The sequence below is a fragment of the Dryobates pubescens genome, chromosome 6 (assembly GCF_014839835.1).
Source record: "Dryobates pubescens isolate bDryPub1 chromosome 6, bDryPub1.pri, whole genome shotgun sequence".
Lineage (NCBI taxonomy): Eukaryota > Metazoa > Chordata > Aves > Piciformes > Picidae > Dryobates > Dryobates pubescens.
In genome coordinates, this window is record NC_071617.1 from 21687958 (window position 1) to 21709736 (window position 21779).

The 21779-nt window shown below is 40.4% G+C and overlaps 1 protein-coding gene across 1 annotated transcript in view; it reads right to left on the bottom strand.

Moving 5' to 3' along the window:
• The window catches only part of UST (uronyl 2-sulfotransferase), a 163095-nt gene that overhangs the window by 87525 nt on the left and 53791 nt on the right, over positions 1–21779 (bottom strand). Inside the window, exon 2 of the mRNA XM_054162725.1 lies at positions 12121–12164. Coding sequence (XP_054018700.1) covers positions 12121–12164 — 44 coding nt within the window. The remainder of the gene's footprint in view (positions 1–12120; positions 12165–21779) is intronic.

Here is a 21779-nt window from a genome sequence, read left to right on the forward strand (position 1 = left end):
TTCAGAAGCTCCTTGCTCACCCATGCAGGTGTCCTGGCACTTATACCCCATTTTTCACTCAAGGGAACACACCTATCTTGGGCTCAGAGGAAGTGGCATTAAAAAATTTACACACTTCCTCAGATTCCTTTACCCTCCAGACTCTTAGCCTGTGGGATTCCTGCAAGCAGATCTTTAAACAGTACAAAGTTTGCCAGGGTTGTAATCCTACTTACTGCTCTGCTTCTACCCTGTATAATACTGAACTTCACCATGTCATGATCACCGTTGCCAAGGCTGTTCCCGACCTTAATGTCCCCAAACAGTCCTTCTTGATTAGTTAATACCAAGTCCAGCAGTTTACCTCTCCTTGTTGGTTCCTCCACTACCTGGGTCAAGAAGTTATCACCAACATGTTGTGAGAGCCTTTTAGACTGAATATGCCTAGCAGTGTGGGCTTTCCAGCAAGTATCAGGGTGATTGAAGCCACCCATGAGTACCAAGGAGTTCCAGAGGCTAACTCTTGCACCACACTCTCCTCCCCGGGAAACCATAACAAGGGAGTAACAATTCATGGTCTTAAAGTACATTGGATGCAGCCTTGTTTTGTTCCTGGATGATATCCAACAGCTGTTCTTTCAAAGGAACTGTAAAGTCACACTATTGTACTGAGTATTTGCTGTATGGCAGCATCATCTGATAATATAGTCCAAGAGGCAGTTGCTTTCAAGTGTTTAAATTGGCTAACAGAGTCAGGAGATGCCAGATTCATCCAGAGGGGCATATATTACACTTATTTATGGAATGCTCTTTTTCTGTTACGATGATGGGCACAAAATGTTTCCCCACACGGGGCCTCTGATCTGTTTCCAAGGAAGATGTGCTCAGCACAGTGAATGGCTCGTGTGCCAAAGCGATGGTGTGTCTCAACCTATAGTTATTTCTGGGGCTGATGCAGCCACGTACTCCCACTAAAAGGTTTTCTAACATAAAAGCAGTCAGATGAGGCATACAGTCTTCTGGAATGTCTCACAGTACTTGAACAGCTAATACATTTTCATTAGGGATATATTAGGCTCAGGCAATCTCTTCAGATTGCTGTCAAAGAGTAAACCAAAATAAAATAAAAAAATCTGGATTTCCTTATTTTTAATGAGAACATACAGGCACTTTGCTACCAGAGTTACACTTCATGGCCAAAAGAACACTGCTATTCTTACTGGCTTCAGCATTTAGCATATTCATCGCTGCAATGCAAACAGAAGCTGTCATTCTCCACATTACCTGGGGAAGGTATTTGGTTAAGTTTCCCAAGTTTCAGCACATCACATACACTGAGATTCAGCAAGCAAATGGGGGCCTTCCCCAGCTCATACAAAACCCACATAACACATCAAGTCTTAATATTTAGTAATGTTTGTATTAAGTTTTCTATAAGAAACCTAGTCCCCTTATTCTTTATCAATTTTTCCTTCAGAAGCCTTGCTTCCTATGAAATGCAGAATCTCATCCTCGATGATTAGAGAACTCCAAAGGTGATGAATTTAACATCTCTATGCTACATCTGCAGCTGACTGTGGTAGGTTGACCCTAGCTGCATATCAGGTGCTCACTAAAGCTGCTCTATCACTCCCCATCCTCATCTGGACAGGGGAAAGAAAATATGATGAAAGGCTCATGGGTTGAGATAAAGACAGGGAGAAATCACTCACCAGCTATGGTCAAGAGTAAAACAGAGTCACCTTGGGGAAATTAGCTTATTACTGATTAAATCAGAGTAGGGTAATGAGAAATAAAACCAAATCTTAAAAACCAACTTCCCTCACCTCTCCCTTATTACTAAGCATACCTTCACTGCCAATTTTCTCTGTCTCCTTCCTCTTAACAGCAGAGAGGGATATGGAATGTTGACTGTGGTCACTTCATCACCCCTTCCTTCTAAGGGGAAGGACTCCTTACACTCTCCACCTGCTCTAGTGTAGGGTCCCTCCCACAGGAGAAAGTCCTCCATGAACTTTCCCAATGTGAGTCCTTCTCACAGGCTGCAGCTTTTCATGAACTGCTCCAGCATGGGTCCCTCCTATGGGGGGTAGTCCTTTAGGAGCACAGTGCTCCAGTGTGGGTCCCCCACAGGTTCACAAGTCTTGCCAGGAAACCTGCTCCAGCATGGGTTCCTCCCCACAGGTTGTGTCAGGAGCCTGTCCAGCATGGACTTCCCACAGCATCACAGCCTTCTTCAGGTGCATCTACCTGCTCCATGGGCTGTTAGTCACTATCTGCTTCACTATTAACATCCATGGGCTGCAGGGGAACAGCCTGCCTTACCACAGTCTTCACCATGGGTTACAGGGCCATCTCTGGTGCCTGGAGCAACTCCTTCCCTTACTGCTTCACTGACATTGCTGTCTGCAGGGTTGTTTCTCTCACATATTCTCACTCCTGCCTGTAGCTGAATTTGCTGTTGTGCAGCATTCGTTTTGTCCTTCTTAAGCAGAGGCACTACCACAATTTCTGATTGGCTTGGCCCTAGTCAAGCAGTGTGTCTGTCTTGTAGCCAGCTGGCACTGGTTTTATCAACACAGGAGAAGCTTCTAGCATGTTCTTACAGAGGCACCCCTTTAGCCACACCTCTGGCCTCACTACCAAAATCCTGCCACACAAACTCGTTACATTAACCCTTACCAAAACAACCGCTACGATGTTTGAAAAGTTAATCTGTGAACGTACTTGATTACATCAATTACAACACCAAGGATACCATCATGAAAGTTTTTCTTATGCAGGCATACAAACGAGCCACAATTTGGATTTTCCCCTTATTGATTCACCTCTTCACGGAACAAAAACCATCAGTATTTGCCACCGGCCTGCAGCACTAAGCACACAACAACAACAGAACTTGTGGAATGGGAGTTTCTCCTCTGCTCAAGACAGACTTCTGGCATGCTCAGCTGTGCAAGTATGTGAAAGTGTTCAAAAGAAATGCTAAGGAGATGCTGACAAGTGCCAGTGAAGGAGCAAGAGCTCATACAGCATGTGTTTGACTAGTATGCTGGAAAGCTGATAAATGATGAGAGTTTTCAGTGCTATGAAAACTTCTATAAATGCTTCACAATTACTAACTGCCTTGATTTTCATAGCAGAGTTGCACTTTGTCATATAGCAAACAAACTTTTTTCTTCATTGGTGCTTCATTTGTTTCAAGTGGAATTTTGCTGCACCCAGACTACATTCAAGTTCTAATTAAATCCTGCCTTGATTAACCAGTAACTTCAGGTAACTCTTAATACCTTTTTTTTTTTTTTTTAATTAAACAAAATTAAAGAAGGGTTTTGTAAAGTCTCTGTAATAAGTGCAAACAATTTTACCAGCTAAAAAATAATAAATACCCAACTGACAGTTGCTACAAAGTTTGGCCAGTTCTCATCTTTGATTCTGAAAATTACCTTCCTACACACAATTCTGCTCTGAACACAGATGATAACCATGGCAACCCCCGAAAAGAAACCATAAGCAAATGCTGCAGATAGAAATTACTGAAATAAAGGGCTATTATTTCCAGACAACTGTTTAGTTTAAAGGAGGTAAAGAGATCAGTGCCTCGATTCAGTAAGTATCTGAATGCACTTAGGCAAAATGGGACAAGATTCAAGATAAATGCTACAGCTCAAAGCTCACTTCAGGACACAGCCATTAACAGCCATCAAAACTTCACTTGCATCTCTGCTGAATATGGCTACATTTAGGGATGCACTACTCAAGCTTTGCTTGTTTCATCTGTTTATGCCACCATTCCACACCTAAATGCACCAAAGGGCGTGCCTGGTACAGGAAGTCACACAATACACAGGCTTTTGGTACATAAGTGAGTGTTTGTTTAATGTGACCAGTTCCCTTAGGGTGCTGCAAACCTGCTTACTGCATTTTAGAACATGTCTAAGTAATTTCTCAGAAAACAAAATACTTCTTCCAGGAACCTGAGTTTGTATCAGGCAGACACAGAAATGCAAGACTCTACACTTTTTCAGAGAGTAACTCCTTTCTTTACCACCTCACAATACTTACAATAGACTCAGATGATGTAAAAGCAGGTGGCAGAGGAGGCACTTGAAGGCTCCTATTATATTAGAAGAAACATGATACAAAAACAGCAGTTGGAGGTTTACAAAACACTAATTAGATTACATTTAATTTTACAATGACAGCATGTATCAAGAGGACTGACTAACTGCTCTGGTGACGTTCCCACAACATGATACTCATGTAACAATATACACAACTACAAAATAATTACAGTGACTTTATCAAGCACTGCATCAAAGCCCAGAGGTAATAGAAACAATCCAAACACACAATTCACTTTGGAGTTATAGAATTATGGAATCAGTCAGGGTTGGAAGGGACCACAAGGATCATCTAGTTCCAACCCCCCTACCATGGGCAGGGACACCCCGCACTAGATCAGGCTGGCCAGAGCCTCATCCAGCCTGGTCTTAAACACCTCCAGGGATGGGGCCTCAACCACCTCCCTGGACAACCCATTCCAGGGCTTCACCACTCTCATGGTGAAGAACTCCCTCTTCACGTCCAGCCTGAATCTCCCCACCTCCAGCTTCATTCCATTTCCCCTAGTCCTATCACTACCTGAGATCCTGAGAAGTCCCTCCCCAGCCTTCTTGTAGGCCCTCTTCAGATACTGGAAGGCCACAATTAGGTCACCTCAGAGCCTTCTTTTCTCCAGACTGAACAGTCCCAACTCTTTCAGTCTGTTCAGAATTAGTACTCACAGCTATGAGAACTTAAAGCCCACAGTACAATTAGAACAGCTCTCTCTAATGGTGTGGAAAGTTTTGTAACAATTTAGTTGTCAGTTCAAATGGAGGTTTTGAATTTTTTTTCTTTTGTTCCATAGCTAAAGATGATGTTCTGAACCATTGCAAAAGAAATCAAGGAGACTAGACTAGACTAGAATAGACTAGACCAGACCAGACCAAGTTGGAAGAGACCTTCAAGATCATCGTGTCCAACCTATCATCCAACAACACCTAATCAACTAAACCATGCAACCAAACACCCTGTCAAGCCTCGTCCTGAACACCTCCAGTGATGGTGACTCCACCACCTCCTCGGGCAGCCCATTCCAATGGGCAATCACTCTCTCTGTGTAAAACCTCCTAACCTCCAGCCTAAACCTCCCCTGGTGCAGCCTGAGACTGTGTCCTCTTGTTCTGGTTCTTGTTTCTGGAGAAGAAAAAGCAAGTTTAACCCCAAATGAATTTGCATTATGGATAACTGTCAAGCAGGTCTTCTGCAAGGCAGGTCTACCAGTCTCAACAGGGGAGCCACTTCTCAGCCTAACAGAAGCTCACACTTCATCTTCAGTGCTGGCTTTGTTTCCAGACAATCCTTTGTAATTAAATAAATAAATAGCCTGAACAATTACTTGGAATATCAACAGTTCAGGAATCCACCCAAAGGCCTAAGTCATTCCACTTTTACTGAGCCAATATAGTTTTGCCCATTTGCCCAGGTACAATTTGCCCAGACAAATAACTCATATTGGAAATACACGTTCCCAGAAGTCAATCCATTACCTTCACAACTTCCACAAGTGACTCCTGTCCTTACTCATGAGAGGGGCCAGAAGTGTGTGCCAGAACTGGCTTCTCCTTTCTGAGCAAGTACTAATCTGTGGTCAGATATCACTCCATGTTTATTAGGTGAATGAGGCCAACCAACACAGACAAAATTGGTGTGATCATGAAAGCAATGTAATGTCTACTAATGTCACACAAATCTATATAGCATCACCAGTGCAACCTCTGAATTTTTTTTCTAGTACAACTGAGACAGACTTGTAAGAGTGTTAAAAATGTCTTTCTGCATCAAAGCAATGGCCCATTTGGCTCATGGGTGGTGGAAAATGCCTGTTAGACACCTGCAAACATGTTTTCGCAGTCCACTTCTATTCAGTATCTCTCCTCTGGTACTTCCAGAGATTGCATCTGGAATGTTAGAAGGCAAATCCTTGCCTATTGTCTGAAGAATTTCTTACCCACCACACATTCCCCATTTTTAGGTCATCTTTTACCATTTCCAGAAAACACGATTCTATAAATATCCACTCTCATATTGTGAATTTCACGAAGACAGACCAGATAATTCACTCACCACCTTTTAGATCTTAGATCCATTGGATGCCTCTTTTTAATTGAGGTTTCTCCCAAGCCTGCCATGGCCTATTTAAAGACAAACTCTATTATGAGATAACATATTCCAAACCTAACTGCACAAAATCTCATTCCAAACAAATACCAACTTATTCTTACTCGCTTTTAAAGTAATCATGACAAAGAACTGAAAACACAAAGTTATGTCAGCAGGAAACATGATTGAGAGATTAAAAAGAAAAAATAAATTACTGGTTAACTTCCTTCATCCCTGGCTACACCACATAGGTCTGGTTATGTCAACATCTGCCTCTAGAGTGTAGTAACAGTAGACAGAGACAAGCTTTTGGAATTAAACAACTCTAAAGTAGACCAAATGGCATGACCTTCTCTATAGGTCACTGAAAATACACTAAAATCTAAAAGAAAAGGAAGAGTGAACTTTGTTTGCAATGTTTGAAGGCCATAGAGCTGCACTGGAGTACTGAAAATAAGGCAGAAGAAGAATGAAAAGATTCTGTTGTTGCATTTTCATTAATAACTAATTTAATTGAAAAAGGATGACTTCCCCTGACCAGCCTACCCCCAAACAATGCTTTTAATCTGTTTGGCAGCTGACATACTTGGAAGAGTAAGTTAAAATGTGTTCTCTAATAATTTGACATCCCTATGTACCATCCTAAATTGAAAACATAAGCATGGAGCAGAAACAGCAAAAGCAGATTGGTTGTAGACACAGCTCTGGAACTTATTAAGATGAAAGGAAAGTATTACTATGAAATGTCCAAAGCTAATGGTTACTAATATGCCCCACAAAACAAATCTGTAGACTCAATATCAAAATTTCCAATATTTTTTTCTGTGAAGTACTGCATCCTTACAAATCTAAAAAGAGCTCAGTCCAAAGCATAGTTCAGTCTTCCTGTTAAGTCTCAGATCAGGTCCTATTAGAAGGTACTACAGGTATACATACAGCAAATTAAAACTGGTAATGTCAACAGCAACATGGGGAAAAGTACAAAGAAAAGGTCAAAGACAAGGTTTTCAAAACTTTGGTGGAATCCTGCCAACACATTTCATTGTGTCCCTTTCATGCCTTACATCTGATTCACCTCCCTACAAGAGCAGCTCACAGCTGAGCAACAACTCTACTTCTCCAGTCCGCTGCACAAGATTCCACACTGAATAGCACACAGAACCAAGTTTCTTTCAGGTACGTGAAGTTACAGCAACATTCAAAGGCAGCACATGTATACAAAGAGTCAAACAGGTTCGTAAAGGGCAGATGCCCTGCCCACTAGGCAGTTTTGGGTGGCCATTGATCTTGGGCAGCTTCTGAAGGTGTGAGCAGGACTCTTGGCTCTCATCGCTCAGCCACACTTGCAAGCAATGTAACAGCTCTGACTCTATGGGAGAAGAGAGAATCACCTTGCCAAAGAGGTAACTACTTCAGGAGGGGGTAGAACCAGACTTTTTTCTTTTGCTGTTTCTTAACATGGCATGCTTTTCTAACTCCTCTTCATTCTTTCTGCTTTCCTCTGCAAGTTGTTCACCTCTTCTGGGACCAAAATTACATGCAGTGTTGTATCTTACCACTGAAGTGCTCAGGAGAACTGCACAGTTATCCATTCTATCTTGCAGACATCCCTTTTTCATGCATCTCAGGATGGCATTTAGAAGAACCAAAGTATATGAGACTGTTGCCGCTATAGAGGGGCACAGAACATAAAGCCATCACTCTTTTTGTTCTTTACCCTACAGAAGTGCCTGCAGATTACTGCAAAAAAAGACCAGGAAAACCCTTATTAATTTTCTTGTGAAAAGCAGTATTTTCCTCTCTTACTTCTTAAGTTCATCATATTGTGAAAGTCATCTTACTGCTATGCACCCATCATATAACAAGATAAAGGAGATAACAATGTAAGGACATGGCTCACTGGTATTGTTGAGAGAAGTAGCATAGATAATTTTCAGAATGTTGGTGTCACTTTAATTACTCAGTTTTCCACTGTAAGTTTTTTCATGTAATATAGTTTAGCTTTTCATGTAATATGGGTTAGTTGATTAGGTGGGTTGGATGATAGGTTGGATGCGATGATCTCGAAGGTCTCTTCCAACCTGGTCTGGTCTATTCTATTCTATATCAGAAGACCTTTAAGCTACACCATTGTGCAGATTTGCTAGATTTTAACATCAGAGCAGCTCCACATTATATGCATATGTATCTTAGAACTCTGAAGTTTAAAACCGCTCTTTTTCCTCCTCAGCTCACTCTGTGATGTGCTCAGAACACATTGGCACAGTTATTCTGTGTTTAAGTAGCAAATCCTATCACATCCACCCCATGTGTTTATATTGGATACTTACAAAATGAAAGACACTAAGTAGCTAAGCCTGGTTTTAAAACTTTTAGTAATACATCCTGGCATTGGTGTTTCCTTAAGTAACCTAACTTAGAGTAGTTTCTAACCTTCCAATGTGATATTCATGAATTCACCCTGGGAGCCAGTAATACTGGATTTGAGTGTGGTAAGCAGCAGACTAAATAATTTATCCCTCTGCATGCACTTGTCATTCTTCTCATTAGGGTTTAACTCCTTTGTAATTACAGTGGTTAACTATCTACTAGGCTGCAGCTACTGAAACAACTCATGGCTTCACCACTGCCAAGGATCTGTCATACTGTGTCTCAGTTTGCCTTCCTGCCCTTTAATTTAGACCATCTCCAGTAGTTACACATTTTATTTTAATGTTTCCAGCATGCTTGTTTTTTCCACTGCACTTTGTGCAGGCACTTTATAAGCCAGTTGCAGTAAAGGTTGTTTATAGCTGTAACTGAATTTGAATTTGTAAAACAGACCAGTTCTGCTGGACTGTAACCCACACACTTGCTATGGATGAGCTACCTTCAAGATGCTCCCGCTTCACATGCTCAGAGAAGAACTCAAAGGGGATACATTTCCATCACAGCTTCTGCAAATTTAGTTTGTGACAATGTGTTACCACCTGGAAGGAATAACACCAAGAAGCACCAACAATGTGCTGCTGACTAACTCTTCCAACAGAGCCAGAACACATCAGAAATCCCAGTGTCTTTTAAAATTGCTTATAGGCCCAGAATACCTTCACTAACAAATGGATCCTGCAGTGTTGGAGATTCCACACGTCAGAGACAACAATGGACAAGGCCCAGCATCATGTGTTCCCTCTTTCACCCTATGCAATCTGAAATGATTAATCTAACTTGTTCAGGCAGTCCACACCTCACTCCAGATTATCAAGGCAGAACTCCTTTCCATTTCAATGAAAGGAGCTTCTCTTTGCATCTACTCTAAATCCCCAACGGTGCCAGCAGCAAAGGCCTCCACACTCACCCAGGATGTCAGGGTGTGAGAGGTGCTGTCCTGAAAATTACCTTTTCACTTACTTAATTACTCTGCCTTATCCTTACATTACTCACTGAAACTCTTCCTTCACCTCAGTTACCATAACACCATTCTCACACAGATCCTTCAGCCCTGTTAAGACATCTGGTCCTATTTCTTTGGTGTTTTAACTCTGATGTTGACCACTCATACCCGAGTACACAGTCTTGGTTTCTTTTATTAATGTTCATGGTCCTTATTAGAGTACTTCATCATTATTTATTGCTTCCTGAACTACACTTCATAATTTTATAAAACCTGAGTAAAAGACTGCCAAAAACTACCATCTCATCTTTCAAAATCATGAGGCTTTCAAAATAATAATAATAATAATAATAATAATAATAATAATAATAATAATAATAATAATAATAATAATAATAATAATAATAATAATAATAATAATAATAATAATAATAATAATAACCACCAACCAGGTTGGAAGAGACCTTCAAGATCATCATGTCCAACCCCTCAACCAATCTAACCCACCTAAACAACTAAACCATGCTACAATTCTTAATACAGGTTGGTTTTTTTTCCCCTCCAGATAAAGAGAGATACTTTCATAACTGTTGTAATGGTTCAGGAGTTAAGAATAGCGTATTATTCCACCAGGCTATTCACCAATCTTTTAGGAGTGAGGATGATTAGAGAGGAAGCCCAAAAACTCTACTGACTGTAAAAACAGCTATCAAAGAATACCTACACAACCAATCAGCTGTGTAGGTATCTAATCAGCTGACCTTTCTATAGACATCTGAGCTGCAGCTGGATGAAGCTGTGTGAACACAGCCCAAAAATAACATGTTTAGATAGGCTAAAGAGATTTTCATAATGTAAACAGGAAAGTGTCTGGGTTGGATAACTCTGTCCCACTGCTATTGCCCACTAGAATATAACACCAGCAATTTGCAACTCAAAATTCCTGAAGTAAAATCTGAATTTTAAGGTTAGAAATCGGTATCTAGATTACATCCTTTTCCTTACTGGCGCAGCAAGGCATTTGTGAATGATAACACAAGCATGAAAAATACAGGTCTGGATTAAGCATTGCTTTACTTTTCCAAGCCAAACACTCACTGAAGAGACCTGACAGAATTTTACTCCTTGCAAACTGCTGTACTTGTGGGCAAGAGAATCAGATGGTACACAAATAAAAATCTGTTTCAAGAGCACAAAAGCATACTAAATAAATTTTAAATGCAAAACACTTATTTAGTGTTAGATTTCCCCAATACCAGATGAGTTACTTTGAACTTCAGGAGCGTAACAAATTTCCACATATCAGCATGATCTCACGTGCACACAGATTTTGCAGCAAAAATGTGAAGATACCCAGTTTATTGTAGCTTGCTCTCCCCCTCCTTCTGCTGCCCAGAAGCCCATGGTTTCAGCACACAGGCATACACATGGCTGAACATTTAAACTCAAAGTCTGGTAGCTCAGGATGCAATTTCATCATCAACTTTTATAGAGACATGTCAGAACTACCATTGGAGACAGCAGCTCTTCACCTCCATCTCATCTCAAACTACTCACTCTCACCTGATGCACTAACATTCACAGTGGGCCATATCAGGAAAATAATCTGTCTGAAAACTGAACTAGAAGACAGAAGTGTTTTCAGTTAACTGCTCTAGCTCACCCACATCAGGCTGCTGGGAATCATGCACTGCTGAGGGCAAAACAACCCTTTCCTCAGCAAACTCCACTTTTTGGCTAGAAGTAACCAGGGAATCCCACTCTTTCCTGGGGACTTCTTAAAATGGGTAAAATTCCTACTCAAATGCTAAAAGGGCTTAGAAAAGCATTTGGGCATCTCGGTTCCATTAAAATACTACTACTTGAAAAGGTTAATATTAAAGGAAGCCATAGGTTATATTATGAAAATTAGCCTATGGCTAATTATTATTATACACACAATCACAGCATCTCAATCCCCTTTCTGCTTTGGTGTCTTATAGGTAACAGTGAGAATTCTACATAATTTGGAAAGGAAACCTGCAGAATAACTGCATCTTCAACTGTTGCAGTTTCACAGCAAAAGACTTCAAAACCACAGTTTGATCTGACCAAATACCTCAGAACCTTGTACCTACAGAAATAAAGTGAGTCTGAAGAAATTAGAACATCAAAAGACAACTATTCTTTCATTCTTTTTTCTTTCCCCTGTCCCCTTTAAATAGCTACCATAAAAAAAGTGTGATAATAACATTTCTTGTCTGCAAGGACAAAAACAAGGTAGTACCAAATCATGGTTTAGAGGATAAACCAACATCAGCTCCAACTGTGGCATTTTGTTTTTGCCTGCCCTTGACTCAATGACAAAAATTCCATTAGTTTAATCAAACAGATTTAACCCAAGTTACTTACAAATGCCTGAAAACACTCTGAGGAAAACAAGAGTTGAAAAGGCCAAGTTGGAAAGGCTGTTAACATGAACTCAGCAGAGTTGTTTTGCACACAAGTAAACATACAATTAGTTGAGAACTAAGACACGAAAAAAGTAAGACAAAAGCAAGTGCAAAATAACAGCAGCTCACCTTTTGAGGGGGTGGACCGTGGTCATCCAAGTAAGTGGAATTTCCTACAAAAAGAAGAAGGATGGAGATAAACAAGTGTCATCCAATGCAACTTCAAAACTTGCCAATTCATGGGATCCATGTATCTATATCCTCATCTCTATCTCTGGTTCTGTGGTGTCAGATAATTCAAGGAAAATAAATATCCCCGGCTTTGATTTTTAATTAACAAGAAAAAACAAAACTAATTTGTTTTGGCTACATTTATGACAAAAGATTAGATGCACATTGTCATTTTAGCATAAAGCTAAATGGGCCAAGGTAGATTCAATTTAACTGTGCCATTCAATTATTTGCATGGAAGAAACTATCAGCTGCATCCTTGTACATTTTAAGCAGGGGAGCACAGTTAATTAAGTATGAATGGCCGCCTTCACATTTTTTCTGGTGGAACTTCTAACGTAGACTTTCCCCAACCTCCAGCTCCCCACTCTACTAATTTGTTTCTGAACATTACTGATTGAATAGGAGCTGTATTCTGAAGTAATTACACTCGCCCTTTCAAGAAGCATCAGAGAAAAAAAAAAACCAAACAAAAACATCAAACCACAAAGTTTACAAAATTTAAATGTTCCCTTCTTAGTCTGCTGCAATAGAAACCCCAACAATTTCAGACTTTTTACCCATTACTTACAAACACACACCAACATACAAAATAAGCTCGAGATGACGAGAAAGTTCTTCACCCAGAGAGTCATTCGTCATTGGAATGGGCTGCCCAGGGAGGTGGTGGAGTCACCGTCCCTGGAGGTGTTCAAGAGGGGATTGGACGTGGCACTTGGTGCCATGGTCTAGTCATGAGCTCTGTGGTGACAGGTTGGACTTGATGATCTTTGAGGTCTCTTCCAACCTTGGTGATACTGTGTGTGATACTGTGAAAATACACCCTCCCACACACAACCATAGGCTATCTTCCCTGCAACTGTTCTTCCTAAATCCTTCTCCCAAAGGTGAATGCCAGAAAAACACCAGGGATTTCTGGGTCCAGGAAGAAGTTTGTGCATAATTGAGACAAATTTCCATGCAGTTAGGATTAGTTTGCAGAACTGTTTTGCCTTCTGTTTTTTCTATGCTTTTCTAGCATAGGTTGTGAAGCTATAAAAACTTGAGTCAAAAGACTTCCAAACTCACCTAAGTGTAATACCCCCCAAACTCATTCTTTTATAGGTATATGTAGACTAAGGTACACAACTCCAAAAGACTCAAGAACTAACTTTGAGATGGTTATGTGAAATCATGATTCACCTTCTGAAACATACCAGAAATTCATGTTTCTATAAATTTGACACAAATTCCCATCATTTGAACAACCCAGCTGATTAATATAATGCCATGGATAATGCTGCTAATTCCCTATATTAATGATAATTTCTATAGAATAGAATAGAATAAACCAGGTTGGAAGAGACCTATTATCCATGCCTCTGGTTCAATCTGTGAGTGAAATAATTCTGTTCTCAGCCTGCTAACAGAATTGTGTATAGCTTTACAATAAAGTAGTTACTCTATACACAGCGAGATGGACTTGAAAATAAGCATTTCAAGAAACACCTGAGTAGAATAGAATAGAATAGACCAGACCAGGTTGAAAGAGACCTTCAAGATCATCGTGTCCAACCCACCATCCAACACCACCTAATCAACTAAACCGTGCAACAAAGCACCCCATCAAGTCTCCTCCTAAACACCCCCAATGATGGCAATTCCACCACCTCCCCGGGCAGCCCATTCCAATGGGCAATCACTCTCTGTATGAAGAATTTCTTCCTAACACCCAGTCTAAACCTCCCCTAGCACAGCTTGAGACTGTGTCCTCTTGTTCTTGTGCTGGTTGCCTGGGAGAAGAGACCAGCCCTTGCCTGTCCACAACCTCCCTTCAAGTAGTTGTAAAGAGCAATAAGGTCTCCCCTAAGCCTCCTCTTCTCTAGGCTGAGCAACCCCAGCTCCCTCAGCCTCTCCTCATAGGGCTTGTGCTCCAAACCCCTCACCACATACACTTGGAAAGGGAGCATGGAAACCTCTGTTAGTGCCTCTCCTTCCAAACTCATTTAAGATCTAACTTTCCTGTAAGATCAGGCTGTTACTCTATAATTCACAGCAAATTCCTTCTCTTTGTTATTAAGTCAGAGGAAAGACTGCTCCTGTTGTTAAAAGTAACTATTTTTATTGTTTTTTCATTGGATCAGGAAAATTGCTTCCTTTTGATCCATGCTAAAACAAGTAATGTTTGCTAAAAAGTAATTCTGTTGTCTAAATAAAACATTAGAAATGTCATAAACACCATATGAAAACTAATTTGTTAAAAAGATTTTCAAATCTCAAAAATATTTAATGTTAAAAATATTTTTTCCTCATCACTCCTAAATAGGCAGTTTGTAATTACATAAATAAAAAGGAATATTAACAACATCTATATTAACTAGATCTTTATCAGTCACCTATCAAAGTCCACTTTGCTGCAAAGAAGGATCTGAATCGATGACTCTCTTGAGAAAACAGATCTTACAGTCATGGTTTATACAGCATCTCACAGGGCAGCATCAAGAGTGTCTGAGCTGTATTACAGACACCTTTTTTGGGGTATTCTTTAGAGCAAATAACCAGTTTCACCTTTCTGTATCAGCAATCTATGTTCTTAGCATGCATACCACATCTTCCTTCTTTTGTAATTCTTTAATGATTACAATTACATCAAAATACCCCTGTCTTTGTATGGAATTCTGTAGGTTCTAATTTTGTTTTCAGAATATTTGTTTTTTTACAGCACAGAACAAGTAGGAAACAGTACAATTTTGGCCCATTTCATAAAGGTCTTTTTCAGGGCAGTTTCTTGCAAGTGACAAACTAATTTCCAGGCAAACAGAAGTAATCAAGGAAATTGAAAGTGCTGATTTGAAACCTAGTCAGAATAAATTACAAATGAAGAGCCAAAGAAAGAAAGCTGCAGACATTTCCCCCTCCCTTACACTACCCCAAATACCAGGTGCTCCCTTCCCCTGACAGATCTCCTACTTCCGCTCCTCAGGCATATGAATCAGAGCCCATCTCAGCATCCACAGCATGCCACATCTATTCAACACCCTGAATTGTTTTAGGTTAAGGTTTAAAATGAGTATTTGTTTTCAGTAATAAAAGCAAAACCTTTTTCCATGTGATTCATATCATACCCTAAGTAAAATCACTAAAATAACTCACTGAATTCAGCTATGATGCAGTGTAGTAGCAGACCTGGCAACCTGCAGGCCAATTCCTTAACCCCACAAAGCCCTACACATGGCTTTCACTAACGATCATAGGACTGGGCTCGCTTCCATTCTGCTTGCAAAACCAGGATCACACTAGAGGAGCCTTAATGCACACAGAAATATCCTGAAAAATATGCACCTACCTCAGTATTTCTGCAGAAAACCTGCAGAAAAGATGATAACTTTCTAACACTAGAGAAGAGACCATGAAAAACTTATTAAGCATGACTCCTGAGGTGGGCATTAACAAATTTTGTGAGCTTCAGACAGGCTGCCACTTTAACACGTATGGCTACTTTTCAGAGAACACATATCAGACTACCTTAGTTAGAAAATTTCAATACTATAGATATGGCAACAATGGAGATATACCAAGGTGAACTAATCTGTTAATTACTGTCTACTAAGAGATGACAAAGTAGTGCAAAAAGAAGAGCTGAACAGTAAAAATCAGAGATTTAGGAACGAATAGCATAAACACTGAAACCATTGTTCATAAGCACAAATGTTTGCTGTAACTACATAAATACGTCAAGCTTGTCTAAGATGGACAACATTATTAAGCAGCTTTTATCTGCTCTGTCACAGACAGTATGTGTTTGACATCACTTAAGTGGTGTAAATGATAAAGTGATAGAAGAGGAAGTCATCTTTCCTCATTAAGGATCAAGTCCATTGCCCAGAAGGAACCTATGTCACTGAATTATTAGGATGACTTCTATGAAGTCCTTTAATAAAGCTTTACTAAAGACATAATTGCTCTTGTCTATGGCCCAATAAGACACTTCCAGATTATTATTTTTTTCCTGGAGAGGAGTATTTGTTCTTTACAAATGAAAACTTTCCGCCTAGTGTGAAAGCCTAAGGCATTAGAAACATGTCAAAAATAATCGTCTCAAAACACAAACATGCTCAACAGCACACTTCAGATGACTAAACACAGCCTCCTTCAGCCTCTTGTCAGGAACAAAAATCAACCTTATTACAGAACATGCTGAATATGGGGAAGCAGTCCAAATTTTTCCATGATTTATTATCTTTGAGGTTAAGTGAATCAGTTGTATGCAAACCTTTAGGGAAACTCTGTGGTTATGTTCCCTTTTTCTTGGAATCACTGAAGTGTGGGGGTTTTTGTATGAAACAATCCCAGTTTTTACAAAGAAAGATGGTCAGTCATCAAGATTAAGGACAAATATTACTGTGTCCATTTTGAGACCGTGGAAAAGAAGAACAACTGAACTCCTGGAAAAAACGTTACAGGAAGAAGTGGTAAATGGGCTTATGTATGAGCTGAAGACTATGATAGCAATTGAAATAGGATCACTCCGTCTGAACAATTTAGAGATCATGTGGAAAGAACCGAGTAGAGATGAAGAGGGAAAGTCAACACAGAAAATGTGGCGTTTAGAGCAGGGTTTTCCCTTGGTGGGAATCACAAGCAGCACTCCAAGAGAGCTCTGATCTGGCTACTGCCAAATTTCCTATGTCTTGTGAAAATTCAGTTTTGTCCTTGTCCCTTGGAAGAGGGACAAGGTTGGAAGAGACCTTCAAGATCATTGCATCCAACCTATCATCCAACCCACCCAATCAACTAAACCATGCAACCAAGCACCCCATCAAGTCTTCTCCTGAACACCTCCAATGATGGTGACTCCACCAACTCCGACCATCTGTCCAGCCTGTCAAGGTCCCTCTGCAGAGCTCTCCTGCCCTCTAACAGATCAACACCTGCCCCCAACTTGGTGTCGTCTGCAAACTTACTGATGATGGACTCAATACCCTTGTCCAGGTCATTGATAAAGGTATCAAAGAGGATGGGGCCCAGCACTGATCCCTGGGAGACACCACTAGTGACTGGCCTCCAGGTGGACGTGGCACCATTCACCACCACTCTCTGGGCTTGGCCCTCCAGCCAGTTCCTGACCCAGTGCAGAGTGCTGCTGTCCAAGCCATGAGCTGCCAGCTTGGCCAGGAGTTTGCTGTGTTTCTGGCAGACCTGTCCCAGAGCCATTTGTGGACCAAAGGCAGGAAGAGCACTCGGGACTACAACTTGAAAACTAGAAGCTTAGCAGTATGACATTGCCCAGCTCAAACTAAGCTTAAGAAGAAAACTCTCCTATGGCTGAGGTCAGCGTAGCCATACCAGGTTTACTAGAGGAAATTTTTTTGGAGGTGTGCAGAGCAGATAAACATAGCAAAACCCCACTGACTTGTCTGCAATGGAATACAAAGTCACTTATTGCAATTTCTTACATTGTATGCAAAAGGCTCCATACCTACAATTGGTTTCCTCCGTGCATGACAAACACTGTCAAAATTTTCATTTTCATCATTAAAATAAAGTTTAGAGGAAGTGTCACTTTAAAAAAAAATACAAACATTTCACAATGGATTATTCTGCTTCCTTTCTTGCCTTTCAAAATGTTTTGTTTTTTCCTTATGTTTAGAATCATAAATACCATAAAGACCACAACATCGAATCCATACACTTAATTCACTACATCACTGAGTGCAATGAAGGAAAGAAGCTGGAACATGATAAAAACACCTATTTGGCTTTATCACCCAGTAAACCAAACTCTGGAAAATTCATTCAGACAGGATTTAGCTTTGTTTATCTACCAGTCTCATAGGTCTAACACAATTAAGAAAGAAAGTGGCATACATAAGCACAGTTTTTGAAAGCTTATTGATAATTCTGTATATGTAATTTATATAAACACACACATTTATATATAAAAGTACCACTGGAATAGAGATACAAAGGGTTTGGATAATGTTAAGTTCAAAACCAATGCAGAATGTACATCAGAGAAATAAACTCAATGGAGAAAAATACTTTTATGAAAACAAATACTAAGAATACTCCCCCTCTGCATGGAGAGCATCACAAGAAAAGCAGGACACTTCCCCAGGCACATCTGAAGTACAGGACTGCAACTCCACAGATAACCTTTTCTCTCTATGAGGCTCTCCTTACCAAAGCGATGACAATTTAAAGGCAAGGTTGAGGGCTGGACAAAGGACATTATGATGAATCTTCAATGAAGACCTTGTCACATGCAAAGCCTCTAAGTCTCACTTCACTCTGCTATTCAGGCTACAAACTCTAGGGAATCTATATCTGACCAGACATTTTCTCAGATGATACTAGTCTCAAGAGTCTCCTATTACATCAATAAAAGATACCAGCTCCGCACTTTTGCATGATGTTTTTCCAGAGAAAAGGATTTTATTATTTAAACTCACACCAACTTGCAAGTTTGTGCTGGGTTACACCCATCCTGGGGTGGAAGGAGGGTTGCAAGAGCCCTGCTTCCCCCAGGGGACAAAAGAAACCTGATCCAGGGGGACTTGGCTTCCCCCTCCCTGAAGGAGGAGTCCCCTGGGTCTAAGTTGGTCTGTTCCTCTCCCCCTTCCTGTCCAGCAAGACTATAAAAGGGAGGGCATGGTGGCCACTTTGTTCCTGCCTCACCTATTCCAAAAGGACCAACAGCCACTGCTGGCCTCCTGGTTCTGCCACGTGTTTGGGCCTGATCTCCCTGCTGCATCCATGCTTCTCTAAAGGACTGAAATTCACATACATCGAGGGAGATACAAGGCCATCCAAATTTGGTTTTGTGTATTTTCCTATTCATCCTTATTCCTTACCCTTGTAAATCCTCCCTGTTATTGCTATATATATTTTGTTAAAAAATTTACTTCTCCTACTTCCAAACTGACTCCAGATTATGTTTTGGTAGATTCACCTCCAGTCTCTTTGGGGGCGGGGGGAGGATTTTCTCAGTTTCTTGCTACCATCTGAGCTCTTAAACGCCAGTTAAGGCTCAAACCACTACAATGTTTTATTCCTGTCCATTGCATTTATGCAGCTAGTTTCAGATACAGCTCTCTCTTTTCCCCCTGTACAGGCAATCTTGGAAAACAGCAAGCCAGTAAATTTTGAAAAACACCCAGCTGGCAAGTCACCAGCTATCTGAGGAAGATTTTTATTACTATTATTAAGTACTACACTGAAAATGCTGTCCAGAATGGATTGGGTTTGGGTGTTTGTTGAAGTTCCTGTCCCTGGAGGTGTACTTCTGAGAAGCTGCCTGGGACCTTGATCTGACCCCAGCAGCACCTTCCTAGCAGAGAAGAAATAAATACAATTCACAGACAATTGGTCACATAAAGCTCTAAAGAATTACTTTTTGTGTCTGTGTGTGGGTGTTAAAGCCTAAGTTTTCTTTGCATGCACTTATCACATCTTGAGTCATACAGTTGCTATGATTTTGTCACACTTCTTTACAGAGGCAGCTGCATTTAGGATAATGGACCTCCCATATGAAGTAGCCTGCAGCACTGAGCTATACATTGCTATGATTTTCCACTTTCTTCACAGTTCAGGTTCTCTAGCTGATCTCAAAAATTTTAAGAGCCTTTTTACAAGTCCTTTTCTTCCAATCTACCATCCTTGCTGTGCCACAAAAGAAACACTGTAAAATGCTTCCCTATACTTACATAAGCAAGAACACTCAATGTAAGAAGTGGCTGTCTTTGTATTGCTTTCTCCTCTGAAGATACAATTTTTAAAACAATTACAAATCGTTTAACCATTAGCTTCCCATCCTCAAAAGGTTTAACAGCACAAAAATTGAAAGTAGTATTTCTTGCCTAAGTCTCTCAGAAGCCTATAACTGCAAAACAGACTATATAAGTAGGTCAGATAAAGAACATACTGTACCTAAATGAGCTATAGCTTCTTTATGACACATTAGCATAAAGTTTTATTAATCTTTGTTACAAAAAATACTGACGCTTCAGATGGGTTTTCTAGACTTCAAGATGATTTAATACAAATACTTTCCATTACTATAAATACTTTGGCCAAACTGCTCAAGTTTCACACTATCCAACTACTGGCTTCTGTTCATGAAGATATTTTAACTCCTTTTTACCTCTGCCTCAAATAGAATAGAATAGAATAAACCAGGTTGGAAGAGACCTTTGAGATCATCATGTCCAACCTATCATCCAACACTACACAATCAACTAAACCATGCAACCAAGCATCCTGTCAAGCCTCACCCTGAACACCCCCAGCGACGGCGATCCCACCACCTCCTCGGGCAGCCCATTCCAGTGGGCAATCACTCTCTCTGTGTAAAACTTCCTCCTAACCTCCAGCCTAAACCTCCCCTGACGCAGCCTGAGACTGTGCCCTCTTGTTCTGGTACTGGTTGCCTGGGAGAAGAGACCAACCTCCGCCTCATTACAACCCCCCTTCAGGTAGTTGTAGAGAGCAGTAAGGTCACCCCTGAGTCTCCTCCTCTCCAGGCTAAGCAACCCCAGCTCCCTCAATCTCTCCTCATAGGGCTTGTGCTCCAAGCCCCTCACCAACCTTGTTGCCCTTTTCTGGACATGCTCCAGCAAGTCAACATCCTTCCTAAACTGAGGGGCCCAGAATTGGACACAGTACTCGAGGTGCGGCCTAACCAGTGCAGTGTACAGGGGCAGAATGACCTCCCTGCTCCTGCTGGCCACACTGTTCCTGATGCATAGATGCATCTGAGTGACCACAAGACTTCTGAGTCAAGTATATTTGTAGTTTAGGAATTTCTGTATAGAAACTGCACGTTTAAAAACAAGAAGAAAGATTTAGCAACTATAGAGCTCTGGCCTTGGCATAAACCTGCCTTTCCGTTTCAGCACCCTTTCTTCTCCTGCAACTATAAAAGGATAGGATTAACCCCATTCCTGTCATTCCAACCCCTTGCAATACATAGCTTCTACTTCTGATTTCCACCTTCACTGGGAAAAGAGTAATTTCAATACATGAAATGGGTAACCTAAAAGTCAGTGTTTCTGAAAAAATTTTACTCTTCTATAAAGCACTGCAAGTGCCCAGCACAAACATCATGATTTCTAGAAAAATGAATTTCCTGGCTTTCTGCCTCACTTCTCATGATCTTGAACAAGATTAATACACAATTTTGTCTGAACATATGATTTGTAAGATTGATTTATAAATATTCTGTAGGATGCCCTATGAAAAAAAGTAATTGAATGTATTGTTACAAAAACTTTTGCTCTTCAAAATCTAATGCTGTCCTTGTAACTGAAGTCTAAGAACTACAACACATACACAAAGCTTACCAGTATGAAAAACACAACCCTTGTGACTTTCCTCAACTCATAAGCATATCCAACAGTAAACATAAATAAGAAGTGATGTGTTTTGCTAGATTGCAAATGGCAAAGATTTCACTATGGATAATCAAGCATTTAGTATGTTTTCAATTTTCAAAAGAGAAAGCATTTGGAAAACAACAGGCACATAAAGAGTTTTCAGATGTATTAATTCTTGCAGCCTTAAGCCCTCCAACAACTGAA